The sequence below is a fragment of the Lethenteron reissneri genome, chromosome 12 (genome assembly GCF_015708825.2).
Source record: "Lethenteron reissneri isolate LAM-NWPU_2019-01 chromosome 12, ASM1570882v1, whole genome shotgun sequence".
Classification (NCBI taxonomy): Eukaryota; Metazoa; Chordata; class Hyperoartia; order Petromyzontiformes; family Petromyzontidae; genus Lethenteron; species Lethenteron reissneri.
This window is the reverse complement of record NC_083790.1, coordinates 1,202,346-1,224,819: the sequence shown is the minus strand read 5'-3', so window position 1 is coordinate 1,224,819 and position 22,474 is coordinate 1,202,346. Positions and strand designations below refer to the sequence as shown.

Below are 22,474 nucleotides of genomic sequence, written 5' to 3'. Positions count from 1 at the left end.
CTGGATGGAGCTGGTGCGGGGCCTGCAGCATCTGATGTTATAAAGGGGCCCTAAATTTAAAACACGTAAATATTAAAAACACAATCTTTTTTACTTGCATAGTAATGTAATTGTATTTTTTCATTTCCTATACAGCCAGATAATACGACAAATCGCTAACCTTAAACACCCAGTCGTTCATAAAAGTTTAAGGCAGTATAGCACTATAGTAATAGAGCAAGTGCAGAATCACTGACTGTCCTCTCGACAGACCTATTCTCCACCTGAGGACGGCTGCTTGCGTTGTGGCCGAAACGTCGTGAGAATTATTTTATTATGTTTTATTTTTATTATTTTATTATTTCCATTCTACGTGACTTTACCGAAAGAACCAAGAAGATGAATCCCTGCAGTCACGAAAGCTTTAAATCGAAACGGAATTGATAACTTGAAAGCATTTAGCGCGGAGCCCGTGAAAGTGCGGGGCCCGTAGCTACTACACAAGTCGCTACTAGGACAATCCGCCACTGCCTGGGGGTGCGAGACGTGGGCAGATACTTTTTTTTGGACGGTAAATCATCGAAACACAAATTAAGCACGGGCTACACGTGAGTACAACTTGCTTTGTTTCACCAAGCCCTCTGTATGTACTCACAAGGTACATTGATTCTTAACGATGGAGACCCAAAGGGGCGCAAGGCTGCGGTCAAGGTTAAGAACCACTTTGTGAAGCGACGACGTTGGGTAATGATCATGATCGACGACGACGACGACAATAGTAATGATGTGGAGACTTCATCCAGCAGTGGCTAGAACCTGGCACACGACGATGCCTCCTTCGCGCGAGGGTGGTGAGCGCCGAGAAGCCAGAAGAACCCTCCTCTACACCCCCCCCCCCTCCTCTACAACCCCCTCCCCCCTACAACACCCCCTTCGCGGCCCTCAAGCACGCCGACCCCCAAGGTGGCGAGCCGGCCATCGAGACCTTCACCGAGATGATCTCCCAGCTTGGCCGCCTCTCCCAGGCCAGCGTGCACGGTCTGCGAGCTGGACAGGGCTAGGGGCCCTCTCGCTCTCCCCTCGTCGGCTGTGGTCCACTGCTGCCACGCATCCATCCATCCCCAGGTGGTCCTCCACAGATTGTGGCAATCGAGACCTCTGGGTACCCAGTGCCACCGCCCTCCCAGAGAGAGCCTAAAAAACGCACGATCGGGTGGAGTCAAAATGCGACAGAAGTTCGCCATACATGCATTGACAGCGATGTCCTCCTGCTTAAATGAGCATTAAGGCATTTGGTGCTCATCGCCTCTATATCTGTATACAGCCCTTGATCTAATGGTAGAAATTCCACATTTATATGGCGGGGCAAGTCTAACCATATGACAGCCACTATGATGAAATGCATTGTTAATCACGTGACAACGTCATCAATTGTCTGTGTCGGGTGGAGGAGGGCTTACGACACAACATTTGACTTGGGCAGCGATCTCGTCCAAGACGCGATTATGAACCGAACAAAATGCGCACACGGTCTCTGACGTTGGGCAAGCCATCGCTATGCTGCAAGATGGACCTCTAAATCACTCACTCGGGCTCACACCAACAGCCGCAGTAGCAGTGGCGGCAGATCGCCCCCTACAGCGAGAACGTTGCAGGGCCCTCCCGACGAAAGAGGTGACACTCAGAGAAGCGTTCTTTGGCGAAATCAACAGTTATAATAATAATTGTAAAAAAAAAATTCGTGCAGCGAAACCTCAGAAATCGTGCCGAGCAGCACGCGGCACGACCGATGGCAAGGTCTGTAGAAAAATAAAATCTGGCCAGATTGCCAAGCAAATGTTTGTTTTGATAAAACACACAAACCTAATGCCGCGGTTTGTGTGATCGCTTTAAAAAAAATCACCCGAGGCTCGCTTAATCCGTCTCGTGATGGAAATGAAGCCCCATTCAAATCGTGGTTTTGACGTCGATGTTGATCTCTCACGCAGACAAACACGTGAGTGCGTGGAGACGAAGACCCCCCCGTATAGCCTCTAACAGAAGGTTGGGGAAAGTTCTGTTCGCAGACACGGCACACGAGGGTGGGTGGCCAGCACCACGCACGGCTGCCTTTGTCTCCCCAGTGGCGATGTTTACGCACCGCACCAGGTACTCATTTGAGGCAGAGTCGACCTAGGGGAGGCCCAGGACAGGTTCCAATAAAAATCGGCACTGGTGGTCCGTGAGCGGGAATCGAACTCGGGTATCTTACCTTTGCCGGCTCCGTGTCTCCCTGACATTATCAACCGGCATTCGGCTATCCCCGGCCACCTTCATTTTTTAATAGAACTGCTTTTGTGCGTTAAGTTTTCTTGTCCTTCCCCGCACCTCTGATAAGCAAGATTGAATGCGTACGGTGCGAAAAAAAGGTTAAACATACATCATCAGGTATGTAAAATAATAATAGTAGGCGTTTCACCCTTTCTCGCAATGCAACAGGAGGTGTTCAGGTGCTCCAACACCAAATCGATACTTTAGCACGGAATCAAGCCTAGCATTCGCCACGCATGGTGCTTGTGATGAAAATGTTAAATACGCATGCTCTGATAATATATGAATCGTCTTTGAAAACGATTGGCCTACACCAGAAATGTCTTCATGGCCTCGTCTCACTTGCAGTGTCCGCCCAAAAAAACAACACCAAACGGCAAAGAGTACAAGGGCAATGACACGTGCATGAGAGCATCTATAGGTCGGGGTGAGCAGCTCTAGCATGGGATACCTTTTTTCGAACGTCATTTGTCGAACATCTTAACACCTCCCGTGTTATTCCTAGCAAGGGTAAACATTCGGATCTTTCATTCTTTGATACTGGCAACAACAACCAAGATCACCCGTGATGTGTGACACGACATCACGTTGCCACACGGGCAGGAGACATCGGCCGTCGGTGGCGCAGTGCGACTGGCGGCCGATAGGCGGCGCCCAGGGCACGGGAGTCGTGGCACCGGTCCAGAGATCACTCGGCAGCCGCCATGTCCGGCGGTGACCCCAAGTCAATGGAACTGCGCACTGCTCAAAACCACTGCGCCACCGCGCCCCCAGACGCTCGAGGAACAGATTGTTGAGGCAGGTGCTGTTAGCGAGCGCCTATGAAAGCCGGCAGGGCAAACGAAGGGGTGGGTGGCCAGCACCACGCCCGGCCGCCTTTGTCTCCCCAGTGTCGATGTTTCCACACCGAACCAGGTACTCATTTGAGGCCGAGTCGACCTCGGGGAAGCCCCGACCGGTTCAGATAATTGCCACTGGTGTTGGCCGTGAGCGGGAATTGAACTCGGGACGCCGGGTTCGTAGCGCAGCAAGCCAACCACTACACTACCGCTCAAAACAAACACACGTACTCCATCCACAGTTGGCGAATGTTTCGGGCGATGGCCCTTCTTTACAGCAACAGGGCACAGACAAGGTGAAGAGGGAGACGGGACATGCAGAGAAACAGACACAGAGGTATAGCAGAGAGACAGACAGACTGACAGGCAAAGCAACAGGCAGGCAGAGAGGTGTAGATGCCACCGATTGTCGGCAGCTCCACGTGCCCTTCATCTCTCCACACAGCCGCCAGTCCGACCATCCATCCATCCATTTCCTACTTCATTTATGAATCCGTCTGTTGGTTCGTTCATACACCTATGCATCCGTCTGTCTAGGGATTTACACACACATCCAGCCATCCACCCACCCACCAAGCCCTCCACACATTCAGCCATCCACCCACCCACCCATTTGCACAAATGTAGTGTACTAATTCAGAGACACTCATAGAAGGCATTATCCCTCTTGTTTATTCCGGATCTCACAGCCATAAGGGATAACTCCATACCGGGTCGGGACAGCCAACATGCTTCCAGACCCACAGCTTGAAGAGGCGCCGACCACGACGCCAGAAGCATGACAAGTTCCACTCCCGATGACAGCAGCCCCGGCTGTGAGTCGGAGCTCGTCTTTTATCCTCCCCAGCGTGGCCAGGCTTCGCCCTCGGACACGCCCCCTTCTGGATCCCCCAGAAGGCTCCGGGCTTGGCCCACGGGTCCAACTGGTAGAACGGGCTGCTACCCCCAATTCCATTGTCTACCAGTCCCCAGCGCTACGCACCCCAGTGACTCATTCAATGTCACTGCAAATACATTCATTTTAGCGGCCCACCCAATTAACTACCCATCCACTTATTCACTCACCCATCCACCCACTGTGACAATCCACCCACTCACCCATGTACGCATCCACTCATCCACGAACCAACCCAGCAACCCTGACATGCTGTCTACCCATTCTTCACTTCCTCCCTACATTGGTCCTGCACAGTACCACTGCACCGTGGATAGAGGATCGACATATCGACTCACCCATCCATCCACCTATTCACATATTCTAACACAATTTCATTCACCCATCTATACACACATCCACCCATCCATCATCCCACCAAATCAACCACATATGCATCCACCCGCCAATCCGTCCACCCATACGCTCATAATCAACGCATCCGTCCACTCACCCACCTACACACCCATTCACAAATATATGCATCCATCCATCCAGCCATCCACTCACCCTCTTATAGTCTACTCATTCCATCAATGATCCATCTACCAATTAATCCACTAATTCATCCATTCACCCATCCACCCACACTCTCACCAATCTATGCATCCATCCAGCCATCCACTCGCCCGCCCGTCCACTCGTCCTGCCATACCTTCCAAAAACCCACCCACCCACCTACCCTGTCATCTACCCACGCACCCCAAACCCCACCCCACCCATCCCTCCCACCCCTCCCTCGACCGACCCTTGGCTCCGTTCCGCACACGCGCACTGCTCTCTCATCCCCCCCTGGGCTATCAACATCTGGGGGCGGCGCGCGAGCAGTCAGTCGCGTTGCACGAGGCGCGAGCGAGACTCGGGGCTTCCTGCGAGCGCCGCCACTCAGGTGAGTCCGAGGAATCGGATCAAGCCTCCAACCACACAGAGAGCGAGTGCTCATTACGCAACGGTCTATTGTCTCGTTGTCAGCATTTGAATCCGCACTGAGACCGGAGGAATCAGATGAGCTGTGAAGCTCTTTCTTTCGCAAGATATTCCGTAGGGGCGGGTCAGCGATTTGCTCGTCCACGCTGGCACAGACGTCTTGGATAATAGGCGGCGGCAGCAGCGGCACTTTACCTCCACCGCAACACGACCTGCTGATCCGCTCACCGCGGTCTACCCATTCGTACCGTCAGCTGTGGGCTGGACAGAGGCGGCGGCGGAGGAGGATTAAGAAGCTGTCCCGAATGAATTCACCGTCGCGCAGGGAAGTCGAATCGGCAACTTGTGGATTGCAAAGGCATCCTGATATCCATCACACCGGGGCAGCGTCCCGTGCACATGCAGCTCGTGTTGCATTGTCGCTGCATGCAAAACTGTGGGTCTCCGTGCGAGTCTCTGTTCGTTCATGATGCGAGTCTATGCGAGTCTGTGGTGCTCGCCGTGACCCAATGGGTGTTCATGTGAGACGATGGGCCTCTATGTGAGTATATAGGTCTCTTTGTGAGTCTATGGGTCTTTGTGTGAGTGCTGGTCTCTTTGCGAGTGTGTATGAGTCTATGGGTCTCTGTGTGAGTATAGTGGTCTCTTTGGGAGTGTGTGAGTCTATGGGTCCCTGTGTGAGTGTGCTGGTCTCTATGGGAGTGTGTGTGAGTCTATGTGTCTCTGTGTGAGTGTTGGTCTCTTTGGGAGTGTGTGAGTCTATGGGTCTCTTTGTGAGTCTATGGGTCTCTTTGGGAGTGTGTACGAGTCTATGGATATCCGTCTCAGTTTGTGTGATTCGCGTAGCTGGAGAAATCTGGGGACATCAGCGCAGAGTGATGTCTCTGGGTTCAGCAGTGAGGACATTGCGGAATGATTGTGCAGTCTCGGAAATATGATTGGACAATCTATGGTCGACATTAAACTCATTAGTTCATTAGTTCAGCACCAACTACAGACCTCCACATTGGTGTCGAGCTCCTGAACGACATCGCTGCTGCTGCCATTGTGCGTAAGAACATCGTGGCATTTTTTAATCGAGTAACGCCTCGATGATAGCCAGGAGGGTCCTGCTACATGTGGGATGTTTCGAAACGAGGGCGGCAATTTGGCGTCTCCGTGTGGGAGGAGGGCAGAGAGCCGGAGACAACCCAGGGGTTGTCGAGGGGATTGGAACACTCGAAAGCACTGAAAGCTCCGCTGCAGACACAAGTTGGAGACACGGGAGAGACACGGGAGAGACACGGGAGAGACACGGGAGAGACACGGGAGAGACACGGGAGAGACACGCGCTATTTGGTGACGCTGCTGCTGCTGGCAGTGGTGCACAAGCACAGCCAATACGAACCACTCGGCACATTCGTCAACAACAACAACACGCGTGCCATAAACCAAAGACAAACATACTTATTATGATGACGACGTTTCGGGTAGTGGCCTCCTCCTTTATGGGGCGCGGTGGTGTAGTGGTTAGCGCGCTGCGCTACAAACCTGGGGACCCGAGTTCGATTCCCGTTCACGGCCAACAACAGTGACGATTATTTGAACCGGTCCTGGGCCTCCCCTAGGTCGACTCAGCCTTAAACTAGTACCTGGTGCGATGTGTAAACATCGCCACTGGAGAGACAAATGCGGTCGGGCGTGGTGCTGGCCACCCACCCCCTCGCGTACCGTTCCGGCCTTCATAGGTGCTCGCTAACAGCACTTGCCCCTACAGTCTGTCAAACTTTCCGGGGGACCTTTGTCTGTGTATGCTGAACTTCTTTATCGCTCCGCGCTCATCGAAAGGCGCTGGGCAGGGGTGGGTCGGCGGACGGTTCCAGCCGGGTGCCCTTGCAGAGTCCCTCGTGTCAATATCCACTGCTGGATGAGGGCATCTGCACGTCGCCGTGGTGCTGCCGGTGGTGGTGAGGGTAGATAGGTAGGGGGGGTGGTATTTGTATCCATACTTCACCACGCTGGTCAGTGCGGGTTGCGTTCCGGATGATGTGCGCACGGACTATCGGTGTACAGTGCAGGCCACTGCCGCTCATCCTTCGTAGAATATTAACTGTAACGTTGCTCAATGCCCTGTACGGTACTTTGAACCCGCTGCAGTCTGCGCTCCTTCAACGTCGGTGGGGGAACGGCGACACGACGCGAACTCTCCGCCTCTGCCTCCGTCTTGGCCACCAGCAGCAGGACCTCGACACTGGCATCGAGCCCCTGAACCACAGCGCCGCCGCCGCCGCCGCTGCCTCCACTCGCGAGAAGCGCATTGAAGATCTGACAAAATATCCCAACGTAACAGGACTTCCTTTATCACCGTATTCTCTCGATTCTAACACGCACTCGTTTTCCCTGTGTTCAGGGGGGACGGGTGCGTCTTACAATCCGTGCGCGTATTACAATGCGGGCGTGCGTGCGCGCGCGTGTGGCCACGCTACTGACAGGGGCCACGAGTCGAGGCTGAGTGTAACTTTCCGGAGCGACTTGTGCTACAGGGAACACGATTTGTACAAATGCCCGGGCGCTTGTAATAATAATTATATCCGGATTATATGGCACGGGTTTAGGATTGATAGATAATGGGGGTGGGTAGGTTTGTGTTCACGGTACGAGTGTGCCCGTGTGTTAATGTAAATCTACGGGGAGTGGTGGCGTAGCGGTTAGCGCTGCGCTACGAACCCGGCGGCCCGAGTTCGATTCCGACTCACGGTCACCAACACCGGTGACGATTATCTGAACCGGTCCTGGGCCTCCCCTAGGTCGACTCCGCCTCAAAATGAGTACTGCACCTGGTATGGTGTGTAAACATCGCCACGAGGGAGACAAAGGCGGCCGGGCTGGTGCTAACCACACCGCCCCCTCGTGTGCTTTCATGGCCTTCATAAGACGCTCGCTGACAACACTTGCCCCAACAGTCTGCGAATCCAATACGGGGAATCTTTGTCTTTGTGCGTCGGCGAACCAACAATGGTCACTGACACACAGCGCGTAAACCTGTCGATAGTGGCTGCCGGTATCACGTGATCCCAATGCAAAGGTGCGTCCCTGCAAGCGCTCGCTCTCCACTGCTGGCGGAGGGGGCCTCCACTGGAGGGAGCTGTAAGAGAGCCCGTCTAGAGGAGGGGTACGCGTTGGCCTACTCTTCCACGCTGGTCAAACCGTCTGGGAAGAGTTGGGAATACCCACACTTTACCCCACCACACGCGGCCTGCCGATCGATCATCTGATGTGGTAGAGTAATGGGTGGATAGAATCGACGCGCAGTGCGTCCAACCATTGCAACCACAACAGCATGCAACACGTGTTAATCAACATGTCCGCTCCCCACGTAAACTATTTTAATTTCACCACGTAAGTCCCACTCGGCTATGTAACTCTTTTCTCAGAAGCCACCTGACCACAATGTGTAGCTTCACGGAAGGGCTCATCACGTGGAGATGTATTGCAGCTAATCACTCTTAACGCATGGCATCGATTCTAAATGTGGAATCAACGTTAAAAAAAATCCACGCGACCACGTGGAGAGAGAGACACGCAAACTCCAAATATACAGCAGGCGTCAGGGTCGGGATCGAACCCACGACCTCCTGTAGGCCACGCGATGTATTTAACATCTCGCTACCGTGCGCCCCACATATATATAGATCGTTAACAGATATATCGCGTTATCGTGAGGAGTCTTTAAGAATCGATGGCGATCGATGACAACAGCCCCCCCCCCCTGCCACGCAGGATGGATGAGGAAGAATTTCGCCGATGTGGCAAGGAGATGGTGGACTACATCGCGGACTACCTGTCCACCATACGGACCCGCCCAGTCTACCCGGACGTGCTGCCGGGCTACCTGAGGCCCATGATACCGGCGGAACCCCCTCGGACCCCCGAGACCTTCCGAGACGTGATGGAGGACGTGGAGAGAGTCATCATGCCCGGCGTGAGTAATCCCGGCAGGCTCAACCGCGTCGCATGGTCAAGCTTGCAGGAGGAATCCGATGAGCTATGAAGCTCTTTATCACAGATGTTCAGTAGCAAATGCAACAAATCAATGTTTGATCTCGCCAGGTAAAGCCCACTGAGCTATTAGCTGCTTTTCAGACGCGACCTGGCCACAAATCATAGCTCAACGAAGTGGCCCGTCCACGAACTGATCCACCGCCCCTCCACCCCGCACGAGGAGTCGCCTGGTCCGCTACAGATGCCGAGTCAGCCACAGATGATAACCACATAGAGCTGAGATGACAGCCACAGATGACTGAATAACCCACAAGTCTGAGTCAGCTACAGATGACGAGTAGTCCACAATGTTGAGTCAGCCCAGTTCAGCCGAAGGTCTTTGTTCGAGCCCTGGGTTTGGATGTTGATGTCAGGGAGTTCGCTGTTGCTGCGTTACAGACGCGGAAGCGACGCAGATGAATTTCTCTGTGTGAGATGATGATGATGGTCGTTTTTTTTAAATGATGATGGTGACAATGATGTGGCGGTAGCGATGATGGTGGTGGTGGTGTTGATGGTGTTACAAACATAGATGATGATGCTTGTGATGATGATTGCAGTAGTCAATGCTGATGATGACTATTCAATGATGAAAACATTCAAAACTGATGATGAGTAATCGACGAAGATGCTGATGATGATGATGACGAAGATGATGATGATGATGACGATGATGACGATGATGACGATGATGACGATGATGCCGATTATGACGATGATGATGACGAAGATGCTGATGATGATACTGATGATGATGACGATGATGACGACGATGATGTGCCCATGTGCAGGTCACCCACTGGAGTAGCCCTCACTTCCACGCCTATTTCCCGGGAGCCAACTCGTACCCTGCTCTCCTCGGCGACATGCTCTCCGGCGCCATCGGCTGCATCGGATTCTCCTGGGTACGTCGACGAGCTCCCACCCATACAAAGACAAAGGTCCCCCGTATAGTCCTTGCAGCCTGTGGGGGCAAGTGCTGTTAGCGAGCAACCACGAAGGCCGGCACGGCACACGAGGAGGTCGGTGATCAGCAGCACCACGCTCGGCCGCCTTTGTCTCCCCAGTGCTGATGATCACTACACCAGATCAGATACTCATTTGAGGCTGAGTCGACCTAGGGGGAATCCAACTGGGGTCGCCGGGTTCTTGGCGCAGCGGGCTAACCGCACTCTGTAGACGAGTCCACGACCACAGACGAGGCCGCCAACCCACTTGCTCTACTGCCGCGTGTGTGTGCGCGAGTCTGCGCGTGTGTAGGTAGCGGTAGCGTAGCGGTTAGCGCGCTGCGCTATGAACCCAGCGACGTGGGTTCGATTCCCGCTCACGGCCAGCACCAGTGACGATTTATCTGAACCGGTGCTGGGCCTCCCGTAGGTCGACTCAGCCTTAAACGAATACCTGGTGCGATGTGTAAACATCGCCACTGGGGAGACAAAGGCGACCGGGCGTGGTTCTGGCCACCCACCCCCTCGTATGCCGTTTCGGCCTCCATCGGTGCTACTCGCTAACAGCACTTGCCCCAACAGCCTATTAAGGCTACACGGAGGATTTTTGTCTCTGTCTATGTGCGCGTGTGTAAAAGTTTAATTCCTCTCAACCCCCCCCCCCTCTGGCCCCCACCCCCGGTCCTTGCCCCCCCCCCCCCCCCCAGGCCGCGAGCCCCGCGTGCACGGAGCTGGAGACGGTGATGCTGGACTGGCTGGCGCGGACTCTGCAGCTGCCCTCACACTTCCTGGCGTGCGGAGACAGCGGGGAGGGGGGCAGCGGTGGGGGAGTCATCCAGGTGAGGGGCGGGGGAGGGGGGGTTATCCAGGTGAGGGGCGGGGGTAGAGGGGGCAGCGGTGGGGGCGTCATCCAGGTGAGGGGAGGGGGAGGGGGTAGAGGGGGCAGCGGAGGGGGGGTCATCCAGGTGAGGGGCGGGGGAGGGGTAGAGGGGGGCGGGGCGGGGGGGGATCACCCACGTGGATGGGTTCAGAGTCTATTAAAGGCTATACGGGAACCTTTGTCTCTGTCTCTGAGGGCTCCAGGGTGGCGAGATGTTAATTACCTCGCCTGGTATGAAGGAGGTTGTGGGTTCATTGCCGACCCTGAACGCCTGCTATATATGTGTGTGTGTAGTTTGCACTGATCCCTGTGGTCTTTTTGGTGATTTTTTTTTACTCCAGGTCCTCCGGTTTCTGCCTTCACATTGAGAATCAACATCACGCTATAAACCACTTCGTTGAAATATCGTTCGTGATAGCCAGGTCGCCTTCTGATAAAGAGCTGCGTAGCTCAGTGGGGGCCTTACCTGGTTGCATAAAAACAGTGAAGTTGAGTTTGGTCTCTGTGTGTGCGCGACTGTGCAGGGCACGGCGAGCGAGGCGACGCTTGTGGCGATGCTGGCCGCGAGGAATCGCGCGATGAGACTGGGCCAGGACCCCCAGGGGAGCCCCGGGGAATCCGGCATCCTGGCCCGCCTGGTCGCCTACACCTCCGAGCAGGTGCCTTCGCGTGGCCCCAGTGAGGTCTTCTTCATCAACAAAGGGGTAGACCTTCTTATATGAAGAAGTTCTCAGCAGCACGTAGAGCATCATGCCGGACCCTGGTGTGAGGAATGAGATGGGACCCCCTGGGATCCCCCCCCCCCCCACCGCTTTCCTGTTGTCCAATTGTCCCCCCCCCCCACCACACTCCTATTCGTAGCCTGGGCCCTTCCTCCCGTGGGCCCGGTGCAGTTGCACCGCCTGCGCGCTCGTTAGCACCACCAAAGCAGAAGGGAGCCGTGCATGCCGGGAAGTGCGCCGGACGAGAGGCGCAACGAGGAGCACGTGGCCGAGAGAACGAACACGTGGCCGAGAGAACGAACACGTGGCCGAGAGAGCGAACACGCGTTCGATCCCATTAACCCGACTCTCGCTGGGAGAGATGATGATGATGATGGCCGATGATCGAGACTAAAATGATGGTATTTGGCAGACTACTCGTGACGGAGGGAACTTGCTAACCAAGAGGACGTGCGTCGTGGAGACGGAGCCGTAAATTGATCTCGTGCGCGAGGGCTACGTTGGCCGAATCCGTGTGCTGCTATCGCGAGGCGCTGCTTGGGGAGGCCTTCATCGAGCCGTGGCTTGCCCCGTGCCCGATGGTGACGATGGGCCGATTGTGCCACTGCGGGCGTGAGGCCCTCGTCCAGCAGTGGATTGACCGCTCCCGCGTGCCCCCCTGCAGGCCCACTCGTCGGTGGAGCGCGCCGCGATGTTTGCGGCGGTGCGGATCCGCAAGCTGCCCACGGACGGGCGCTGCTCGCTCCGCGGGGACGCCCTCAGCGGCGCCGTGGCCACGGACCGTGCCGCGGGCCTCGTCCCCTTCTTCGTGAGTTCCTCGCTCTCTCGCGCCCTCGCTCTCTTTCTCTCTCTCGCTCTCTCTCTCGCTCGCTGTCTCGCGTTGTTTGCTGGTGACTTTGTGTATTTCATATCGGAATCGCCTCCAGTGCTGTTGCTGCTGGCGGCAATAAAAGTGGTTTCAAAGTCTCTTGCTCGCTCTTGCTGTACTTGCTCCGGCAGTACATTGGGACGCAACAGAGAGGATTAGCAGGGCCCCTGCGCAAGGATGACACGCAGCTCGCTCGCTCCCCGCGACTCCTTCTCGCCCGTACCGTTCTCCCTTAGCCCGAACGTTAACTACCTCGCCTGGTATGCGAGGCAGTTGCCGATCATGACTGCCTGCTGAATATTTAGAGTTTGCGTCTCCCTCTCTCCCCGTGGTCGCGTGGATTGTTCTCCAGGTGCCTCCGATTTTCCCCTCCACATTTCAAATCAACTTCACGCGTTTATATTATTTGGCTGATGCTGCAATACATGTCCACGTGGTGATGATGATTATGATGATATCAGCCCCTTCGTTGAGCTATCATTTGTGTTAGCCAGGTCGCTTATGAAAAATATAGTTAGATAGCTCTGTGGGGCCTTACCTGGTAAATAAAAACTGTACTGTGTTCGTGACGCTACCCGCCCCCCCACCCTCCTATCAGCGGTGGGTCGAGCGGCTGCTTGTAAAGGAGACGTTCACAGGACGCGCTATCACGGCGACAGCAGCAGCAGCATCTCCTCGGCGCGCTCGCCTAGCTGCGAGCTAACAGCTGAGAGGAGCGTTGAGATGTCGCGTTTTGAATATGGAGAGAGCGGCAGAGACGACTCTGTTGTCCCCGAGTTGCTTCGGAAGCAGCGAGTCCCTTCCAGACGGTGTCTGGGTGCAGCTACCGAGAGAGCACTTGATGAATCGTCATGATGATGATGAATCGTCATGATGATGATGAATCGTCATGATGATGATGAATCGTCATGATGATGGTCATGATGATGATGACGGTCATGATGATGATGGTGGCGGTCATGATGATGATGGTGGCAGTTATGATGATGGTGGCGGTCATGATGATGATGATGGTCATGATTATGATGATGGTCATAGTGGTGATGGTCATGATGATGATGATGGCCATCATGATGATGGTGGTGGCCATTATGATGATGATGATGGTGGCCATGATGATGATGGTGGTGGCCATGATGATGGTGATGATGATGGTGATGATGATGATGATGGCCATGATGATGGTGATGATGATGGCCATGATGATGATGGTGATGATGATGGCCATGGTAATTAGAGACAATCTGAGCAGTGCTGCCATCTGCACACGCTGCGCACGTGGCCGCTAAACGGATCTGGGTGGGTCCGATGTCCGTTGTGTTTGCCTCGTAACCTCGTTAGGCGCAACACAGGCCCCTTGCTGTGACTCACACACGATGTGTCTGTGCGCATTTAGATAAGCTGCTGTTGATGATGTTTCTGTTATTGCTGCTGCTACCAATGAGACTCGCCAACTGCTGCTGATGATGGAGCATGGGTGGAGTGGTAGTGCAGTGGTTAGCACACTGCGTTATGAACCCCATCGATCTTACTTTCATTATTCCTCAGCCACGGCAAGATGTCAGTGGCAAGTCATATCTGAACCCGTACCCCCCTCACCACCCCCTCACCCTCGCCCACCCTCAATAACCTACAAGGACACAGTGACTAGCATGTTGAAGTATGGCTAAACAATGACCCGCAACCTTCACGGCGTGGAGAGGCCTTCATCCAGCGGTTGGATGGCCACGAGGGGCGTGAAGGGAGGCGGTGGCCTGCAGGGCGCGTGTCGGCGCAGGGTGAAGCCATGGGAATAGCTCCCGAGTGCGCAGGCGGTGCGACTGCGCTGTGGTTCAGTGGCCGAAGGGGCTCAGGCGCCGGGCTACAGGAAGAGGAGTGGAAGCATTGAACAGAGTGAAGGGGGCGTCCCATTGGCGAGATGTTAACCACCTCGCCTGGTGTACAGGAGGCCTTGGGTTCGATCCCGACCCTGACGCCTGCTGTCTATTTGGAGTTTGCGGTGTCTCTCTCTCTCTCCACGTTGTCGCGTGGATTTTTCGCCGGGTCCTCCGGTTTTTCCTTCCACATTTTGAATCGACATGGCGCGTTTAGAGTATTTCGCTGCTACACATTTCCACGTGATAAGCCACTACATTGGGCTACCATTTGTGGCGAGGTCACTTCTGAAAGAAAAAATAGCTTAAAATCCTTGCACCAGGGCCCGTGACAACGACACCACGGAGACCCACGTGGGCGAACACGGAGAGCCAGCGGCCTTGGCTATGGGGTGTGCAGGCGGTGCAACTGCGCGGGCGACCATTGCCAATCACGCGACGTCACTTGTTGAGAGGCCACTGAGAGACGGCGCGTGGGGGGTCTCGACGAGACGGCGGTGGCGAGAGACGCGAGCGAGGCCCCGTGTTGACACAGGGAGGAACAAAGGGGCCTGCACCTGCCTCCTCGACTGTGGTGGTTGTGTGCGCGCGTGTGCGCGCGCGTGCGTGTGTGCGTGCGTGCGTGCGCGTGTGTGTCTGTATTTGTGTGCACGTGTGCGCGCGTGTGTGTGCGTGCGTCTGTATTTGTGTGCACGTGTGCGTGCGCGTGTGTGTGCGTGCGCGCGTGTGCGCGTGCATGCGTGCGTGCGCGTGTGTGTCTGTATTTGTGTGCACGTGTGCGCGCGTGTGTGTGCGTGCGTCTGTATTTGTGTGCACGTGTGCGTGTGTGTGCGTGCGCGTGTGTGTACATGCGCGTGTGTGTGTGCATAGGGGCCATTATTTATGGGGTCCCGGCGTTCTCTCTCTATCTGCCTCTGCGTGTTTGTTTGCGTGCGGGTTGTCTCTCCGTGTATATATGGGAAGCGGTGGTGGCAGTGGTGCCCCGAGTTCAATTCCCGCTCACAACCACCGGTGACAAGTATCTATGAGCCGGTCATGAGCCTTCCCTAGGTTGACTCAGCCTTAAATGAGTACCTGGTGTAGATATTAAAAACATCGCCACAAGGGGATACAAAGGCGGGTTGGCGTGGTCCTGACCACACCCCCCCCTCGTGCGCCGGTCCGACCTTCATAGTTGCTTCTCGCTAACAGCACTTGCCCCGACAGTCTGTTAAAGGCTATACGGGGGTCTTAGTACATGCGTATAATATCTATGTGTCTGTATCGGTACTAATTTAAGGCTAAGTCGACCTAGGGGAGGCTCGGATATTTTGACCAGTTCAAATATTCATCGCTTACGTTCGCCGTGGCCGGGAATCGCAACTCGGATGGCCGGGTTCTTACCGGAGCGTGCTAACCATCGCGCCACGGCTCTCCACTTAAGAAAAAATACACAGATTCCCCGTGTAGCCTTAACAGACTGTAGGGGCAAGTGATTTTAGCAAGTAGCACCTTCGAAGGCCGGGACGGCACGCGAGGGGGTGGGTGACCAACACCACGTCCGACCGCCTTTGTCTCCCCAGTGACGATGTTTACACACCGCACCAGATACTCATTTGAGGCTGAGTCGACCTAGGGAAGGCCCAGGACCGGTTCAAATAATTGTCGCCGGTGTTGGTGGCCGTGAGCGGGAACCGAACTGGGGTCGCTGGTTTGGTAGCATAACGCACAGACCGCCACACCACCGCACACACACACAGAGAAGGGGATGTCACAACGAGAATGGCTAACAGCTAACAACCTAAACAACGCATCTAAATATAAGAAGAGGCTTTTACCCGTTCTGGCAATGAAACAGGAGCTGCGTTAAGATGTTCAAACACCAAATAGAAACCTTTTGCAAGGAATCGAGCCTGCAACAACCACACACATGACTTGTGGTGAACATGCAAACAAAAAACATGCTCTGATCATTAAATACGGCGTGGTCTTTGAAACGAATTGGTCTAAACCAGAGACAGTCGTCTTTAGGACCGAGTGTCAGCCCAGAGAACGCCAAAATGTTTCTATTCGGTGTCTGAACATCTTACCACCTGTTTTATTCCCAGAAATGGTAAAACACATCATCTGCTTTTTTCACGCTTTGATACTGGCACCCAAAAATATTAAAAAGCTCCCAAACTTAACAACCTTTCCACAATCCGCAAGGGTGAACGACCTACTTGCTGCACCGCGCGGCGATCTGCCGTTGCGGGCCTGACCTCGGCCACAACAAGTGTGGCATTCGTCGATTGGCTCGGGGGACGACTTCGCGTCCTGCAACTTGCCGGCCCAGTAATTGTCATCGCCGTCGCTCCGGGCAACGCTTTAATGCGATTGGGACGAAGATGAGGAGGCGATTTGCGGCACGAGCTGGGATTGAGGCTCTGGGTGCTGGCGTATCGTCGCTGCTATCCCAGACCACCCCGTGCTGTTCACGCTAATTATACTTATTAGCGGGTGCAGGAGCAGCCGGGGAAATTGCATCGCTCGCGTTCACTGCTGGCTGAAGGGCGCGCCCGTAACATCATCATCACCATCATCACCATCATCACCGTCTTCACCGTGGTCCTAGACACGTGTCGTTCTCTCTCTACCCTCTGTTCACGCTGTAGGCGAGAGACGTCTTGGAAGACGTTGGGAGAACTCACATTGTACCCCACGGCAGGTGACTTGCTGATCGAACGAGAACCATGGGGGGGGGGGGGGACCCTATTTAGGGCGGCGTGGTGGCGAGGAGGCGTTCTCTCTCTCGCCTGGCACGCAGGATGCGTGGGTTCGATCCCGGACCCTGACGATGTGTGCTGTTGTTTATTTGCGGTCCGCTTATTCACTCTCTTTCTCTCTCTCCGCGGTGGTCGCATCGTGGGCTGTTCTCCGGATTCCACCGGGGTTTGCCCCCCCCCCCCTCTCTACATTTAAAAACAATAAGCTCCTGCTATAAACTCCCACGCGTTGTGGTGGTGGGGGTGTGGTGGTGGTGGTGGTGGGGTGGTGGTGGTGTGGTGGTGATGGTGGTGGTGGTGGTGATGGTGATGATGGTGGTGGTGGTGGTGATGGTGGGTGGTGGTGGTGGTGATGATGGTGGTGTGGTGGTGGTGATGGTGGTGGTGGTGGTGGTGGTGATGGTGGTGGTGGTGGTGGTGGTGATGGTGGTGGTGGTGGTGGTGATGGTGGTGGTGGTGGTGATGGTGGTGGTGGGGGTGGTGGTGGTGGTGGTGATGGTGGTGGTGGTGGTGGTGATGGTGGTGGTGATGGTGGTGGTGGTGGTGGTGATGATGGTGGTGGTGGTGGTGGTGATGATGGTCTGACGATCTATCATCACGCGCGACCACGTCGCCCCGAACAAAAGCGCTCACATCTCAGTGGGCTTTAGCTCTTTAAATAAAATAGCGTATTTTATTTTATGTTAACCTCTGAGTGGATAGAGGGCGGGGGTGATGGAATCAAACCGGTGACCTCCAGATTGCAAGTTCGGCAGTGCTGTTGATCACGACACCGCTGACGTCCCTGTCTCAGCTGCAGAGATCTCGTGCGTTCGGTTGTCATTGCTTGAGACAATAAGTGCGGCGAACCGGTAACCGTTTGTTTTACCAGGTTTTTGTTCATTCCTTTACCGGTATCGTAACAAAAATATATCGAAATGTTTTAACACAGCCCCTACTGACCATTACACCACACCACGGCAGCTTTCCTGCACAATTATTACTATTAATACGTTAATAATCGTACGCAATTTTTTTTATAAATAATCAATCGCTTCATAACGTACAAGTACAAAATTATAATGACAATAGAGCGAGAGAGAAAGAGCGACAGATGAAAGCTGAGTGTGAGGGGTTAGCCGCTGCGTGGATGTGTGCGGTGAATAGCAGCGGGTTTGAGATGCAGAATGGAGCGAGCTGATTGGATGGGAGATAAGACTTGGGGTTTGTATTAGGCTGCAGTAAAAGAAAAACACACACACGTACACGTGCATTAACACACGTGCATGCACACGCACACGTACATGAACGCACACGTGTGTATGAACACACAGACAGACACATGCATGCCAAAGACAAAGATCCCCCGTATAGCCTGAACAGACTGTAGGGGCAAGTGCTGTTAGCGTGCACACACACATACTCTCATCACACAGACACACACTCTCATCATACACACACTCTCACCACCCTCTCATCACACACACTCTCATCACACACACACACACTCTCATCACACACACACACTCTCATCATACACACTCTCACACACACTCATCTCACAAACACACTCACACACACACTCTCATCTCACGCACACACACTCTCTCTCCAGACACACAATACCCAGGAAATGAGATGTCTTCCTACCACCTACACCACACACACCAACAGTTTTCTTGCAATATTTTTCAAAATAATATTTCGCTATTGTCCTTGTATATAAACAATTTGTTCACACGTTTGACTTGATTCGTTGAAATTTTAATCCCATATCCCCTATACATACATATATAACATATTATTCTCCGTTCCATGATTGGATAAAATTGTACGTCATATACTTACTAAATATGTAGATATATATAAATATATATATAAATACACAGCATTTGCTTCTGAGGCAAGGGTTGGTGGATCACGTGGAGATGTATGAGTCTCTCGAACACCGCTTGCGCTGCGAGGTTGCAGTACAGCAAGTGGGTTCATTTAACCTCTCTATGCAGCCTTCAAAATAAATACACAGCAAGTCCTCGTTTAGCGCGATAGATGCGTTCCTGAAAAGTGCCGCGTTATGCGAAGATAATTCACCCATACATTCTGTAACATTGTTGGAATACGCACGCCACGCAGTGAGATAGCGGGACAAATAACTGAGGGTACGTCGCCGCGTTACCGTATCACTCCGCTCGGCTGTGCAGTTCAAGAAAGTAGTCCGTCGTCGACCGCTCAGAAACCGCGTTATAACGAGCGCGTTCCGCGTTATAGCGGCATCAATGAGGCGCACAATGGCAGCGACAGCGACGTGGTTCAGGAGCTCGATGCGAATGTGGAGGTCTTGCTGCTGTTCGCCACGACGAGAGGACTTCAGCAGAGAGAGAGAGAGAGGGAGTTCGCGTCGTGTCGCTGTTCCTCCTCCACTTCTGTTGAAGGAGCGCAGACCGCAGTGGGTTCATTGAGCAAAAATGGCATTGGGATTCCAGCATTCACTTGAATTATGTAATGTACAATGATGGCAATCATCATCATCATCAGCATCATCATCATCATCATTTAGAGCCCTTTGTCATTCACTGATGGTTGATGGAGGCCTCCCCACGCCATGTCGACTATCGGGAGGTTTTGTTCACCATATTAACCATACTTCACCACGCTGGCCAACACGGGTTGGTGACGAGGAGACCCAGGACCGGTGTGTGCGTGTGTGTGTGTGCGTGTGTGCGTGTGTGTGCGTGTGTGTGTGTGCGTGTGTGTGTGTGTGTGTGCGTGTGCGTGTGTGTGTGTGCGTGTGTGTGTGTGCGTGTGTGTGTGTGCGTGTGTGTGTGTGCGTGTGTGCGTGTGCGCGTGTGTGCGTGTGTGTGTGCGCGCAAGTGGTAGGGTAGCGGTCAGTGCGCTGCGCTGCGAACCCAGCCACTCGAGTTCCCGATGACGGCCAACGTGTGTGACGATTATCTGAACCGGTCCTGGGCGAACCCTAGGTCGACTCAGCCTGAAATGAGTGCTGTACGTAGTGCCATCGGTACACATCGCCACCAGGAAGACAGGCGGCAGGGCGTGGTGCTGTCAAATCACCCCTCGTGTGCCGTTCGGGCCTTAATAGATGCTCGCTTACAGCCCATTAAGGCGATACGGAGAGGGGGAGCCTTTGTCTGTGTACGTGGAGTTTCCACGTGACGTAGCTCGCGCTGATTCATCATTCGATACACATCTGGTGTGTCTGCGCGTGTGTTCAACGTGACGCAGAAAGCAGTGATTGTGATTAAGATAGACATCGTGCGTGTGTGTGCTTGCGTGTGTGTCCTTTGGAGGTGTCTATTAGTCAGTGGAAGTAGCCAGGTACCTCAGAGGTCATGAAACTGAGCCGGAATCGCTGAGAGGCGATGTTTGAATGCAGGTTTCTGCCGCGGCCTTCCTGTGGCTAAGCCGATTTCTCAAGGTGCAAGTGAGTTTATGGTCTAAGTCCGGTCACCAATGGCTGACCTAACAAACAAAAAAACAACAATCACAATCATGTTCGTGCTGCCTTAATTCGGATAAATTCCAACTCTGAGAATTCCCCCAAAATATCGGTGTCACTGTCATGAGACGGAGAGGAACGCTCCGTAACAGGATGGGTGGAACAGGGGTCACGTCGAGGGACGCGCCTCAGACGTAGCTCTACGAAGTCCGCTTCCGGGGGCCCTCCTCCGCTGAATTGGATCCTGAGTCCCGTGACGTGAAACCGAGAGCACAATCTGAATTTTAAAAAATTCCTAATACTACAACATATATTTTACAAATATTAATATTTAAATTAAGAGTAAAGAGCTCATTTGCAAATCATCAGGCGCGTTCAGCGTGTCGGGATGTTGTTCACATGTGAACGGGTGAGATTGGTGAGCTGCGTGGGGGGAGGGCTGGAGCCCACGAGGACTCGAGTCGGGGAGCCGCGCGTGACGCTGTGTCCCCCCCACCCACGCACCCCCCCTACCCCCCCTACCCACGCACCTCCCCACCCACGCACCCCCCCCAACCCACGCCCCCCCCCCCACGCACCCCGCCCCCCAACCCACCCCCCACGCAGCTGTGCGCCACTCTGGCACCAACGCCCTCCTGCGCCTTTGACAGCATCATGGAGCTGGGACCCGTGTGTGAGTTTCTCCAACACGACCCACACACACATAGACACACACACACTAGCCCTGACCCTAGCCCTGCTCCTAGCCCTGTCACTAGCCCTGACCCTAGCCCTGACCCTATCCCTGTCACGAGCCTTAGTTCTGATCACCCCCAGCTTAGACCTTTGACCAAATCCTACCTCTTGTCAAGTTCTGACTCTAGCCCATCACACGCGTCCGATCTTAGCCCTGACGCTCGCCCCGAGACCAGCACCGGCCCAGTACCCAGATCAGCCCCGACACGAGCAATGGCCCTGCCACTACGATACGAGCCGCAACTTCGCTTGCCCCTAGCTTAGTTCAGCCCTCGCTTAGACCTCCACTTAGACCCGAACCCTCGCCCAGTGCTGAGGCCTAACCTAAGCTTCTCTCTAGCTTAGACCATATTGATGACTCTAAATCATATCCGTAACCTTGCAACGATGCATGTATGAGGTTGTGTGCCTGTATATTTAAGTTATGGGGAGCGGTGGAGCAGTGGTGTTAGCGCAGTGGTTAGCGCCTTGCATTACAAAAGACGGCAACCTGAATTCGATTCCGCTCACGGTCAACATCGGTGACGAATATCTTCACCCCACGTGTGTCGTGGCGGTGCTCGTCAACAGCACTTGCCCTACCAGTGTGTCTGAGCTTTACGGGGAACCTTTGTCTTTGTGTGTGTCACGTGGGGCAGGTGAACGCGAGGGACTCTGGATGCACATCGACGCCGCGTACGCGGGCAGCGCCTTCATCTGCCCGAGTTCAGACCCCTCCTCAACGGAGTCGAGGTGAAGTTGACATTCTCACCCCTCACTCTCTCTCACTCACCATCTCTCTCGCCTCTACCACGCACCCTCTCTCTCCACTCACCATCTCTCTCTCTCCACTCACCCTCTCTCTCCACTCACCAATCTCTCTCACCACTCAACCCTCCACTCACCCTCCTCTCTCCACTCACCCTCTCTCTCGCCTCTCTCAACTCACCCCCTCTCTCTCTCTCGCTTGCTCGCTCTCTCGCTCCCTGCTCTCTCAAACTCGCCGTTGCACCACGTCACCTTCCCGGCAAATCCTTTCATCTCTCTGCCCTCCCCCTCTCTCTCTCTCTGCCCCCCCCTCTCTCTCTCCGAGTCGCTCTCTCTCTCTCTTCCTCTCTCATCTCTATCACGTCGTGGATCTCTGCTGCAGCTTTAAAAAACGAACCGTCCAATTTCTCGCTCTCCACCTGAGCGATGCTTTGAGCCCGGCTGCCGTTTATCTGGGTAGTGGTTGTTGTTGTTGCTGTTGCTGCTGCTGTTTACACAACCAATCGATAGCG

The 22,474-nt window shown here is 54.2% G+C and overlaps 1 protein-coding gene and 1 pseudogene across 1 annotated transcript; both read left to right on the top strand.

Annotated features, from left to right (window-relative positions):
- Positions 1–4,852: 4,852 nt before the first annotated feature.
- LOC133341665 (aromatic-L-amino-acid decarboxylase-like) lies at positions 4,853–21,951 on the top strand. The gene is made up of 8 exons (XM_061550257.1): positions 4,853–4,951; positions 7,126–7,311; positions 8,749–8,950; positions 9,801–9,914; positions 10,664–10,795; positions 11,361–11,495; positions 12,223–12,385; positions 21,854–21,951. Exons 3-8 carry the CDS (start codon positions 8,750–8,752, stop codon positions 21,949–21,951), a joined length of 843 nt encoding a protein of 280 aa, XP_061406241.1. The 5' UTR covers positions 4,853–4,951; positions 7,126–7,311; position 8,749.
- On the top strand, positions 12,542–12,639 carry LOC133341936 (U6 spliceosomal RNA; annotated as a pseudogene).
- Positions 21,952–22,474: the final 523 nt, after the last annotated feature.

Coding starts and splice junctions, on each gene's coding strand:
- LOC133341665 (XM_061550257.1), top strand. CDS start 8,750: ATGGATGAGGAAGAATTTCGCCGATGTGGCAAGGAGATGGTGGACTAC. Junction 9,915..10,663: donor GCTGCATCGGATTCTCCTGG/GTACGTCGACGA, acceptor CCCCCCCCCCAG/GCCGCGAGCCCCGCGTGCAC. Junction 10,796..11,360: donor GCGGTGGGGGAGTCATCCAG/GTGAGGGGCGGG, acceptor GCGACTGTGCAG/GGCACGGCGAGCGAGGCGAC.